Below are 11,557 nucleotides of genomic sequence, written 5' to 3'. Positions count from 1 at the left end.
CACAGCAGCAAGGCTGCTACTGCTCTGTTGGCTGCTGGCACAGGCAGGGATTTAGTCTCAGGCAGACTGGAGGGCCAGCAGCAAGGTCACTGCCCGTGGACAACCCTCCTTGCCACATACATGGTCCCTCTGCAATGCTAGGTTTCACACTGCAGCAGGCTGGCCATCAACCTGCTCCATCAGCCTGGTCCCTGCAGGCCCTGCCTCTTTGAGGACAGGACCTCTCCTAGAGCTCAGGACTCCTCTTGGACACACACCAGGCACCAGAGGAGGTCCTTGTCATTTGTAGCTGGGCAGGAGCCTCTTCCTCCAGAGAAGAAATAGCTGGGGAGGCTACAGGCAGGATCCAACGATCATGAGTGAACTGCCTGGCAGGGCCACTGCTGGTCATGGCACTGGAAACATCATGCCATCCTGCTCAGCAAGTTTTTGTGGGTATAATGGGATCTATTTGGCTATAGCAGCTATGGAGCACAGGTCCCAGCTGGTTGTAATGCCAATACACCCACAGCTTAGAGAAGCCTTCCTCCCTGCCAGTCCAAACATGGCTGGTCCCACTCAAAGGGGAGCTCCCCTAACGTTGTGTGGCAGTGCCAGCCGTGGGCCCCCACAGCATGTTAAGCCATGCCGACCTCTTCCCAGGGAGTCAGCCTCCTTACCCCATCCTGAACAGAGCAACCCTGAGCCTGCAGAGAGGGGAAGCCAGCTCATTGCTGCAGCAGCTCGCTCAGATTTGTTTAGGAAAGCTCATTAACTCATGCATGCTTGGAAGCTGCCCTGGTGTGTGGCATGAGGGATAAAAGCTGAGGCTGCAGGAGGACCAGGGTGGCTTCACCTTACTCCCAGACAGAGACTGCCTACGTTTATCCAATCGCTGCAAGAGAAGAAGGAAATGAAGTTTCTGTTGCTGGAAAAGGCCCACCAGGACACCAGCTGTGCCTGGGACACCACGTGGTCCTCCCCACCCCTGCACCTTCTCAAGCACCCTTGTGCTCCCCTTGTACTGCACTGCCAGAGCAGCCCCCACCCCCACTAACAGATTTACCCCAGTTGTCCCCCCAGGGCAGTACTGGAGCCAAAAGGAGCTCCTGGAAGCAGCTGTAAGCTCTCTGAAGCCCAGGAGCGAGCTCCCTCCTGCTCTCCCATCAATCCTGCCTGCCCTGTAGCTGCTTGTCACCCACAAAACCTGGCAGGATCAGCCTGCATCACCTGCCCTCACCTGTTTGATCTCACTTTTCAGCCTGACAATGCCGGCACGCTCAGGCTTGGTAGCCCCGACAGCCCCCACCTCACAGATGGAGATAGTGGTGGTAAGTGATGAGTTGACTGATTGCACTGGAGGGGAAGAGAGATCTAGAGTGGGTACCATGGCTTAGGGCACAGACGTCCCTCATCATTGCTCAGGCACTGGTACCTCTGCACACTTTTGCCCTCTATCCCAACCAGCACCAGAGATCCATGAACACAGCACAGAACTGCTTCAATTCAGGCCTGACCAGGCCAAGTGCCAAACTAAGCAAAGCCCCTGTAGCCACAGGACTTGGGCTTGATCCCCAGAAATTGGCTCAGCACCACCCTGCTGAAGAGCACAGCTTCTTGCTGGACCACTGCAGTGCAGAAGCAGCTGTGCTGAACATGCAGGAGGACAGGGACGTCCTCCACAGGTGGGAACACCTGGAGCTGGCCATGCTCCACACCAGGACCCAGCTTTGCCCAGAGATACTCTCACAACCCTGCTGAGAGACTCACCGCTCCTTTCCACCCCAAACTCCTTGCCGGAGAGGATGTGGTAGAGAAGGCTCTTCATGTCTGACGGGCTGAGATTCATCAGGTTCTCAGTGGCTTCTCCAGCTGGAGAGAACAGAGTTGGGATGTTGTACCCCGCTTCACAGCCCTCCTGGGACATTTCTACCCTGCACCCCATTCTGTCAGCAGGGGAAGCACTGGTACAGGAGCTCATCCTCCAAGGACGTACGAATTCCAGGTGTTGCCTACAACAGGGACTCCTCCCCATGCCAGCCCAACACATGCCTGAATTGAGACTGCAGTAAAATCACCTGCCTGTGCTGCCCGAGAACAGTCCCAACTGCAGACCCTGGCACTTTCATGCAGGGTCTCGTCCTGGTGCTGAGCTGCCCATTTTTAACTGCACTTCGCCTTCCTGGCTGACAGGGCCCCAAGCATCTCAGCACCCACCCCAGCCAGGGCATTGTCCCTGCTGCACATACCTGAGCAGTGCAGGGAGTGTGCCAGCTCCGTTGCCATCACCTGGATGATGAGCCCAATGCGGATGCGGAACATCTCAGCGAAGAGTGTGGGCTGTGTGCGCATGTACATGGCCAAGTACACCATGATCTCCTGAAGGGGAAGAGGCAGATCACCCCACTGCTGCTCGCCAGGGCAGACACCCAGCTGTGGGGTCCCCTGCTGCCCCGGCCCCTCACCTGGGTGAGGATAGATACACTGAGGTTCTTCTCGCTGGCTTCATCAATGAGGCGAACGAGCTCCTCATAGGGGATAGGGCTGAGGAGGGAACAAACGGCAGAGCAGGTGAGAGACAGTAGAGCAAGCCCTGCATCCTTCCTGGTCTGTACAGCCCAGAGGGGAGATACAGGCTGGGGACAGCCACCCAAAGCTGCAGGCTCACATCCAGCCCCAGCCCAGCACACGTGGGGAGGGAAAGGTACCACACTCACGTGGAGATTGTCTTCTCGCGTGGCTCCGGGGGCAGCCCCACCGTCAAGTGCTTCTGGTGAGACAGGAGGTCAGTGCAGGCCTGGGGACAGAAAGGGTCACCCCAGGCATCACCAACAGCTCAGGGTTTGGGGCCTCAGCACAAGGCAGAGGGAGACAGAGCTGATGCAGCCACAGTTCGCCTGCCCACTCTGCTGCCTTCTCCTTGATGGACCTTGGCCCACTAGAGGCTAGCTGCATGGTTGTTACCTCATCCAGAGCTTCCACCTTCTTCTTGAGGATGCCAGAGATGTAGCGGATCAGGGCCCACTGGCGCGTGTTCCCCACCCGCATGTACAGCTCAGTGAGGAGCTCCTCAACAGTGGGGCCAGGCTCGCTATCAAGCCCTGTGTGCCACTTGGGCCCCCTGCAGTAAAGGAGATGCCAAGTTATAGCCAGCAATTTGCCCTGCGGCAGCTCCCTGGCAGCCCCCAGGCTTTGCGGGTTGGGATGCATGCATGGCTGCGCTGGCCCTCTCTCTGCTCAGTGAGCCAGCAGGACTTGGAGCTCATCATACTTGAGGACGTGAAGCATGTAGAGGATGTCCGCTTGCTCCTGCAGCGTGGGGCAGATGCGCAGCTGGTCCACCAGTGCCTTGCAGTCCATGTTGCCATCCTCATCACGGGGCAGGCTCATCTCTGCATAGGGTGTGTGGCTCTGGGGGAAGGGAGACCCACACTTCTGGTTAGCATTGGCAGCACCCTGCACCAAGTGCGGTCTAGTTATGGAGCCAAGGCCAATCACCCATGGATATTCCCCCTCGCCAAACACCAAGCTTTTCCCATGCAGCCCTGCAAGGGCCCTCTGCCTCCAGCTGAAAGGATGGCACTGTTCGGCCAGTCCGGGAGGGACAGGGCTCACCTTGCTATCCACGTTGTGCTGGTGGGGTGAACTCAGCAGCTTGACCGACTGCTGGGATGCCTGGAAGATCTTGCTGGGGATATACATCCCAACATCTACAAGAAAGCCAAGGTTGGTGCAGACACTTCTCAACCCCAACCACCACTGCTGTGCCCCAAACCACCTCACATCTGACACTCTGCTCCCCCAGCAGCCCCTGCAGAGAAGTCGGCTATGGGAGAAGCAGCCCCTGCCCACCCAGTTAGGGGAAGGCCATGGGGAGCTGCCATCCCTTATCATTCAGCAGTTCCCACGAGGACTGCACAGGCACGAACTCCAAGATACTCCAAGGCCAGGACTAACATGATGGACATAATGTGCCTTTGCCCAGGCAAAGGCTGGGTTGCTCTGCAGTCCATGGCATGCTCCCCTGGGGCCTCCAGCATCACACAGCTGGAAAAACTCCCAAAGCACCTCAGCCTCAACCCCGGGCTCGAGCAAAGGTGCTGAGGGTGCTGGCGTTACTCACTCTGGACATGAAGGTCCTTGGCCTTGGAAGCCAGGGACATGAGGTCACGGGTGGTGTGGACAGCAGCCCGGAAACGGCTCAGCCCTCCCCGCTGGGCGGTGGGAGGGAGGTTCGACTGGGGAACTGTGTGCTGCAGCAGGTGGTCCAAGTACTGAGCAACTTCATCGTATGTGTCCGCTGGAAGGGGAGGCAGAAGCGTGGGGGTTCAGCCACTTTGTGCTGGGGCATCCCCAGACCCCGGAGAACTCCCCAGCTGTGCCTTGGCAAGGGCAAAGCTTTGCTGGCTGCACAAAGTGACAATATGGGGCTAGTGCTGGCAGCCAGATGGACAGTGCCAGCAGCTGGGCTCACAAAGCACAGCAGCTGCGGCACCCCTGTTTCTGCACTACTCTGCTGCCTGGGACATTGGCTGCCAGCTGGGGCCAAACGTGGGCTCCCCCCGAGTCCCACCTGGACAAAGGAAGCAATGGGGCTGCAGCATGTGTCTGCTCCAAGCCTGTGCAAGGACAGCAGAGTCCTGCTCAAACCCCACAGTGAAACCCTTGCGCTCTGTCCCTCCAGGGAAGAAGGTGAGGCACAGCCAGGGGCAGCCTGTCCAAGCAGAGACCGCTTAGGAGCGCCCGAGCACAGCAAGGGCCTCATCCAAGCAGGACACCAGCACGGGAGCAAGGCAGGGTGGGTTTTGCAACAGTTATTTCTAATTAGAAATTACCAGTTATTTCTAATTAGGAGTTACAGCTCCTGCCTTGCTCTTTGCCCAGCCTCCAGTGCTCCCATTGCTCCCAATGCCACGTTGGGAGCTCCAGAGCCACCGCTCGCTAACTGCGGAACGGAGGAGGGTGCTCAAGAGGCCACATCTCTGCTCAGCCAGGAGACATCAGTGCTGCCCAGCAGCAAGGGGGATGCCCCATGCCAAGGCAATGCAATACAACACAACACAGAGTTATCAATGCACTTCCAGGCAGCGGGCCAGGGCAAAGCCTTGCTGCTCTCCAGCTGGCAGACAAGCTCCATGGTGTCTCCCCCCAGGAGGTGAGCTGCAGACTGCATCTGAGGCCAACAGCACGGCATCCCCTTTCCACACCTGGTGGGGATGCCCTGTGCCAGCACCTGAAGGCTTGGCTGGAGGAGTCCCCCAGACATTAGGCTTGAGAACATCATCCTGCCTGGCTGCAGCATCTGACCACAGAAAAAAAACCTTAAAATTGAGCATCTTCTAGCTGCTGTAGAGGACAGACAGGCCCTGTCTCCCATTGGGGCTGGGGGGAAGCAGACACCTTGGAGAAGCCCAGGTGCAGCCTGCAAGAAGACCACAGGCAAAGGGAGAGGAGGGCAAGAGAAGTAAGTATTCAGAGACACAGCAGTGCAAACATTGGCTACAGGAGCAGCAGAGGCAGAGCAGACTGATGGGAAGGCTGGGAAGATGGCCAACACTAGGTCACACAGGAGGAGAATGTACCCAGGCCTGCTTGCAAGGGGAGCAGCAAAACTTGCACCTCACCATGGTCTCAGAACAAGGTGCTATGATGGGCCAAGGCCCTCTCAGGCACCCTATCCACAGCAGCAAGGCCTCAATTTGGCACCCACTGGAGCACTCTGCCCATGGAGAGTCAAAGGCTTTGGGAAAACAACACTCAGATTGCTTGGAGACATAGTGGCTCTTCCCCACCATCTCAGGCACTGTACCATCACTTTCTGCACTGTCACTTGTGCACCAAAGATCCTCAGTCAAGTCTCCCAAGTGGAGGCAGGTTGCTGAGCCTTCGTCTCTTCCCCATGCAACAGCCTATGAAGGTCGGAGCGGCTCATTCCAGAGTGTCCTCCGTGCTCTCCACGACCACGTCCACCAGCCTCAGCCCTGTCTGGCTGGGAAACCCCTCTGGCGAGGGGGGGTTGAGCTGCATCAGTTCACCCAGTCCCACCCCACTGGTGTCACCATGAGCGTCACCCAGACAAAGTTAATTGATGGAGGGTCAGATGGGAGCAGAAACATGGTGAAAACCCAAGTGTACGAACAACACAGTGACAGACGCTGGCAGGTAGGTTGGGTATTATGGGTTTATGGGTGAGTTTGGCATTTGCCACACCACAGCAGCGACTGGCCTGTTCCCCCTTACCATCCTCTGCTATCTGCAAGCCATGCAGCCACTCCTCGGCGTGTAGCTCCTCAAAGCTGTCAATGCTGAGCTCGTAACTCTTGGCAAAGACCTTACCCTCTGGCCCAGGGTCCATAAAGCTGAGGTGCGTTCGGCACGACGTTGTCAGGAACTCCGACAACTTACCCGTCTGGATCCTGGGCGAGAGGAGGGGAGATCACACAGAGAGGAAGGGGGAGGCAATACCCTTGGCTTTGCCTCCTGAATCCAGGGCAGGCCCTTCGGCAAGGAGAGACGCACTTGCCCAGGAATGTACACATGCCCCAGTGCCTGCAACTCCTCCAGCCATAGGTGGGCATAGAAGGGCTGCCCAAAAGCTATTAGAGGGATCCTGCAGCCATGGGTTTAATGGCATGAAGAGATATTATATATCTCTTCAGAGATATTATATTGATGGTTGGACTCGATGATCTTAGAGGTCTTTTCCAACCTTAATGATTCTATGATTCTATATGTCCTCTCTTGCATCTCTGTTGGGATTGTAGCCCTGGGGTGCACTTACAGCCTAGCACACCCCGATGTATCCTCCACAGCTTGCTCCCCAACAGCCGATGCTCAGGCCCAGCAGGTACCCTCATAACCAGGCTCTTGGAGGCCACCAGCCGTCTCCCCTCCTGTGCACCCCAGGAAGCTGTGCTCACCTTGCGCCACCGAAATACCCGTCCTGCAGCTTCCGCAGTGTTGCCAGCACTGTAGGGTGCACGCTGCTGCCAGTTTCATCTGTTGGGGACAGAGACACAGGCAGTCAGGCTCTCCCGCTCAAACAGGCTCCCAGAAGGTAACACGGGGCCAGGTGGGCATTCAGACACACAAAGCACCATGGCATCGGCCAGACCCTTGCTTTGGGGTGCACAGCCAGGCTGTGGCACCAAAAGCACCACCCAAAAAGGGAAATTCAGGACTGTCCAGGCTGGGTTCCAGCAAAGCCAGGCCAAGACGCACTCCAGGCTCTTGGGATTTCACCCTGGGCTGAAGCCAACAGTACCAGGCAGCAGCACCCAAATAGCCCCCTGCTCTGTCCCTGGCTTTCACACGAAGCAGTGGAGGGGGTGCTGCTGTCAGGGGCAGAAGACACCACAGCAAAGAGCATGCTCAAGACACTAAGGGGATTTCAAGTACACAAGGAGAGCCAAAAAGGCCTGAAAGCAGAACAGAGTCCCTTCCCTGCACCAGGCTCATAGGGAAGCTGTGAGCTGCTCCAGAGAAGCCAGTTTTGCTCTGTGCCATTGTGCAGCTGTGCTCCTTCTGGCTTGCTGTTTTCCCCTCCCTGTTGTCTAGGAAAGCCTTTAGCAGGTGGTTAGTCTTAGTGAAGGGTCAAGATGCAGGAAGAGCACCAAGAACACTTTTACAGGGGGATTTCTTTTTCGTCTTGCTCCCAAAAGGCCTCCTAACAAGCCTAGCTGCCCGGAGACTGAATACCTCCATGCCAGCAAATGTCCCTTGAGCTGCAGGCACTAGTGCTTGGCAGGCAGCCCCACTAGCTACCAGGACAGCTGTCAACTCAGTGTGGCTCCTTTGAGCGGTAAGCTCTTTACAGGACGCTACTGGCTGTTCCACGCCTACCACGTCCCCATTACCAAGACGGTCCCACATCTGTCCACCCGCTTCCTCCCGCAGAGGCTGCTTCCCAGGGCTGCTCTAGCCAAATGCCTTGTGAGGCCGGAGGATCTATACCGAGCATGGTGTGGGAGATGGGGAAGGTGATGGTTGGCTGCCCAGTCATCCTCCAGCGGCTGCGGAGGTATGAGAGGTCCGTCCTCAGCATCTCCACAATCATCGTGTTGTCGAGGGCCAGGTAGAACTGCTGCTGGTCTATGAACTGCAAAGACAGGAGGAGACGTGAGCAACCCTTCCCGCAGCCACCAGGTCCCTTTGGTGCCACTCACATCTTCCCACAGGCACTCAGCCAGGCCAGTCACACAGTGCACCCAGGGAAGATGCTCCTTTGCACCGACAGCTCATCCCACCTTACCTGGTATGTGCCAGTATAGTCTAGCAAGGGACCCGCAACCCCCAGGGCAGCTACTGGCCACCAACAGCTACAAGAGATAACACTACAGCTCAGCAGCAGCATCACCCAGGCCCCACACAGTTGGTCCATGCTGTGCCTATCCCAAGTAAATACACACTTCCCACAGCACCAGGCTTGCAACTCTGCTCGTCCCCGCACCATGCTGGACAGAGGGGACAGAGGGATTCCTGTCCTGCCATCAGCCTCCTCCTGGTGTCCTTGTCAGGGTGAACAAAGAGATTTTCATCCAACACTGATCATCAGAAGGCTGAAACCATCTCCTCCCAGCACATGCACAGCCAGGACCACCTACTCTGCTGCTTCACACCATGGAGCTGTGGCTGCTCCGCCCTCCCAGGCTGTTCAGAGGGTGTTGGGCCACCCCTGAGAATAACTGGAGCGCTCAGCAAGTGGAGAAACCTCCTGCCCAGTTCCAAATCGCATGACAGCTAGGAATGAGCCCGTGCAATGCCACCCACCTGCGGGGTAAAGGTAAAGATGTTCTTCCTGATGTTGTAGAGCTTGGAGGTCCCAAGGACACCCATGTGCCGGTAGGGCCGTCCCGTCAGGCACATCTGCTTGTTGCGGCCTAGAGGGGCAAGAGGAGGAGGAGGTTTTAGTGCAAGCTTCCTCACGAAAGGGGATGCAGCAGCAAACAGAGACAGGCCCCTGTGCTACCAGCCAGCAGGAAAAGACTGGTTTGTGGTTGGGGTACCCCAGGACCCTGCGTCAACCTTGCGCAGCTCTAAGGGACAGCGATACTCTGTCCCCCAGCCCTGCCCAGGGGGCTAGAGACACCCAGGCCCTCCCCAGGGACTCTTGCTGAAACAGGGACATACAGCCCATCCTGACCTCCGCAACATTCCACACCTCCAAGTCTTTGGGGATGTCAGAAGCTGGGGCAGGGCCAGGGGTTCCCCCCTGCACAGGGCTGACTCCCCAAAGCTGACAGCTCTACCAGCGTTCCCGTTGTTCCTGGATTACTCCCAGAGCCCAGGATGGTGCGGCAGCATTGCCCCTCTGTCATGTCAGCCCTGGCAGCTGCCAGGCTGCTCCCCTGCCCCCTTTGCCCATGTCACACTTGGCCTTTTGGTGGCTTAAATTAGCCAGTGTGTGCAGCCTACAGTGGATCAGGTTTCTCCTTTGGTCCAGGCTGGGTCTCCAGCTCCTGCAACAAGCCCCATGCCCAAGTGGTTGCAGCGTCAGGGAATGAGTGTGCAGAGCTCTGAAGCACACCCTCCCCTCACACTCAGCCCTGCCAACCCTCCAACAACAGCCATCCTGCCTGAGCTACAGCCTGTCTCGGCCAGGGACTGCCAGGGGACCCTTCTCTGGGGTCTGGCCTGCCTCCCCCATTGAGATCCAGGCACAGGAACAAAAGCTGCGTCCTGCCCATCCTGTATGGAACAGAGCCTCTGCCTGTCCCTAGGGTGACTGTGAAACTGCAATGCCAAAGCTTTATCCCTTTCAGAATCACCCTGAACAGCACTGCCTGCCACCCCAGTTCCCCTTGGACAGGAGTAGGTTTACCAGGCCCAGGAATGGGTGGCAGAGCCCTCATCAGCCAGGCAGAGAGCAGCAGGGCAGGACATGAGCATCTATAAGCAGGAGTGCCAGGGGACGGGACAGACCCTTCTGCACCCCCTTTGCTGCAGGAGCAGGGAGCCCAGCTCACCCAGCCGGGTGTAGATGTGGCTGAGGATGCGAGCAGGCTGCACTCTGATGGGGTAGACATCTGCCACAGTCTCCACATTGATGTCCTCCTTCCTCAGGACAGCCTTGATCCCCTCCGTCTCTGCCAGGATGCACACTGCGGAGGGAGGAGGACAGGCTCAGTGCAGCAGGGGCACAATGGTGTGACAGCACTGCCCCTGGCCTTCATGGACACATACAAGGTGCCACGTCACGTAGAGACAGCTGGCTGGGGTCCCTTTGGGAACCAGTTCCCGCTGCAGAGGTCTGCCTTGCTCCTCCTAATATTCTCTATGCCCAAGCCTTCCCTGCTGAGCGGCAGGAGGACAGGACAGTTTTCAACCTCTCTGCAGAGGAGGCTACAGCAGGTGATATTTCCCTGGGGCAACGCAGGGTGGAGTGGAAGGACTTGCACCCCATCTTATACCCACCTTGCCAGGGCTGGGGTCTGGCTGCACCGGCAGCCACCCAGCAAGCAGAGCCACCCCAGAGCCACCCCTGTGAATTCTGCATGGGCAGAGTCGCCAGGCCTGCCAGGCACAGGGGTTTGGGACTGGTCCCTTTCCCTCACCTTGGACCACCACATCGGGCTTGGGGACAGTCGCAAACCGGCGGTTGAGGGGATCTATTTCACCAGGAGCTAGAAACCCCTGAGGAAAAAGAGGTATGAGGAGATGAACATTTCATGGGCAGGGTAGAACAGATGATGCCTACGGACAGCCCACCTTTAAGAGGTCCTGAGGGATGGAGGTGACAACTTCCCCATGGTAGGTGGCTCAGGATGGCAGCATTTACCCTTTCAGAGCTCAGAGCCTGACCCCACAGCCCTCCCCATCACCAGGGGTGACCGTACCTCAGCCATCAGGCAGCCCAGGATGTAGAGGGACTGCCCCCACATGAGCGGCAGCTTGCCCAGAGGTATCCTGTCCACAGTGCGGGGGTTCCTGTACTCCTCATCCACCTGGAAGACAAGCCAGGAGGTCAGGGAGGGATCCACAGACACAGGATGCTGAAGGAAGCATCATCATTGCATTTTGAAGTCCAGCAGTTTAAGGCTTCAAACAAGAGCCTACGAAAGCATTTGCCACAGAGGGTCCAAAACATCCTGGGCTACATTCCTCCCCTCTTCTTGTGATTGCCCCAGGCACCCATGTCAGAAAACAAATCAGTTGTTCAGACTACATTTGGGTTCCCAACACGGGCCATCCCACGGGAACAACTGACATGCCCCAGGAGCACCGGGGCGATGCTCTCGGATGCTGGCAGGGAGAGCATCTCTCCTATACCACCTGGGCACCAGGAGGCTGTTGCTCTCAGCCCAGGCCCACACAAACACCTTCACCACTGAACGGGAGCTCAGCACAACCTCCTCAGCCCAGGTCCGCGTGTCCTGAGCTCTCAGAGAACTCTGACTCCAGGCCAGCAGACTGTCAGCAAAGCACCCTTGTGTATGGGGGCAAGAAATGCTTTGGGAAAAAAAAAAAAGCAGTTTATTTATCCAACATGGTTTTATAACAGCTCCAAGCCACACTTTTTCTACATGGGATTTCCATGCATGTACTGTGCTGCTTTACTAACGATTTGGGTTAATAAGCA

The 11,557-nt window shown here is 57.3% G+C and overlaps 1 protein-coding gene across 1 annotated transcript in view; it reads right to left on the bottom strand.

The window, feature by feature from the left end:
• PHKA1 (phosphorylase kinase, alpha 1 (muscle)) overlaps window positions 1-11,557 on the bottom strand; it is a 22,774-nt gene that overhangs the window by 3,121 nt on the left and 8,096 nt on the right. Inside the window, exons 13-29 of the mRNA XM_009332011.1 lie at window positions 10,815-10,922; window positions 10,533-10,611; window positions 9,945-10,079; window positions 8,749-8,858; window positions 7,933-8,077; window positions 6,900-6,978; window positions 6,220-6,395; window positions 4,103-4,279; window positions 3,595-3,689; window positions 3,251-3,390; window positions 2,944-3,100; window positions 2,697-2,776; window positions 2,445-2,523; window positions 2,229-2,358; window positions 1,750-1,851; window positions 1,220-1,335; window positions 836-874 (exon numbers count right to left, since the gene is read on the bottom strand). Coding sequence (XP_009330286.1) covers window positions 836-874; window positions 1,220-1,335; window positions 1,750-1,851; window positions 2,229-2,358; window positions 2,445-2,523; window positions 2,697-2,776; window positions 2,944-3,100; window positions 3,251-3,390; window positions 3,595-3,689; window positions 4,103-4,279; window positions 6,220-6,395; window positions 6,900-6,978; window positions 7,933-8,077; window positions 8,749-8,858; window positions 9,945-10,079; window positions 10,533-10,611; window positions 10,815-10,922 — 1,947 coding nt within the window. The remainder of the gene's footprint in view (window positions 1-835; window positions 875-1,219; window positions 1,336-1,749; window positions 1,852-2,228; window positions 2,359-2,444; window positions 2,524-2,696; window positions 2,777-2,943; window positions 3,101-3,250; window positions 3,391-3,594; window positions 3,690-4,102; window positions 4,280-6,219; window positions 6,396-6,899; window positions 6,979-7,932; window positions 8,078-8,748; window positions 8,859-9,944; window positions 10,080-10,532; window positions 10,612-10,814; window positions 10,923-11,557) is intronic.

This window comes from Pygoscelis adeliae, unplaced genomic scaffold (genome assembly GCF_000699105.1).
Source record: "Pygoscelis adeliae isolate BGI_AS28 unplaced genomic scaffold, ASM69910v1 Scaffold339, whole genome shotgun sequence".
NCBI classification, from domain to species: Eukaryota; Metazoa; Chordata; class Aves; order Sphenisciformes; family Spheniscidae; genus Pygoscelis; species Pygoscelis adeliae.
Note: the sequence above shows the minus strand (reverse complement) of the source record. Positions and strands in the feature narration are given on the sequence as shown.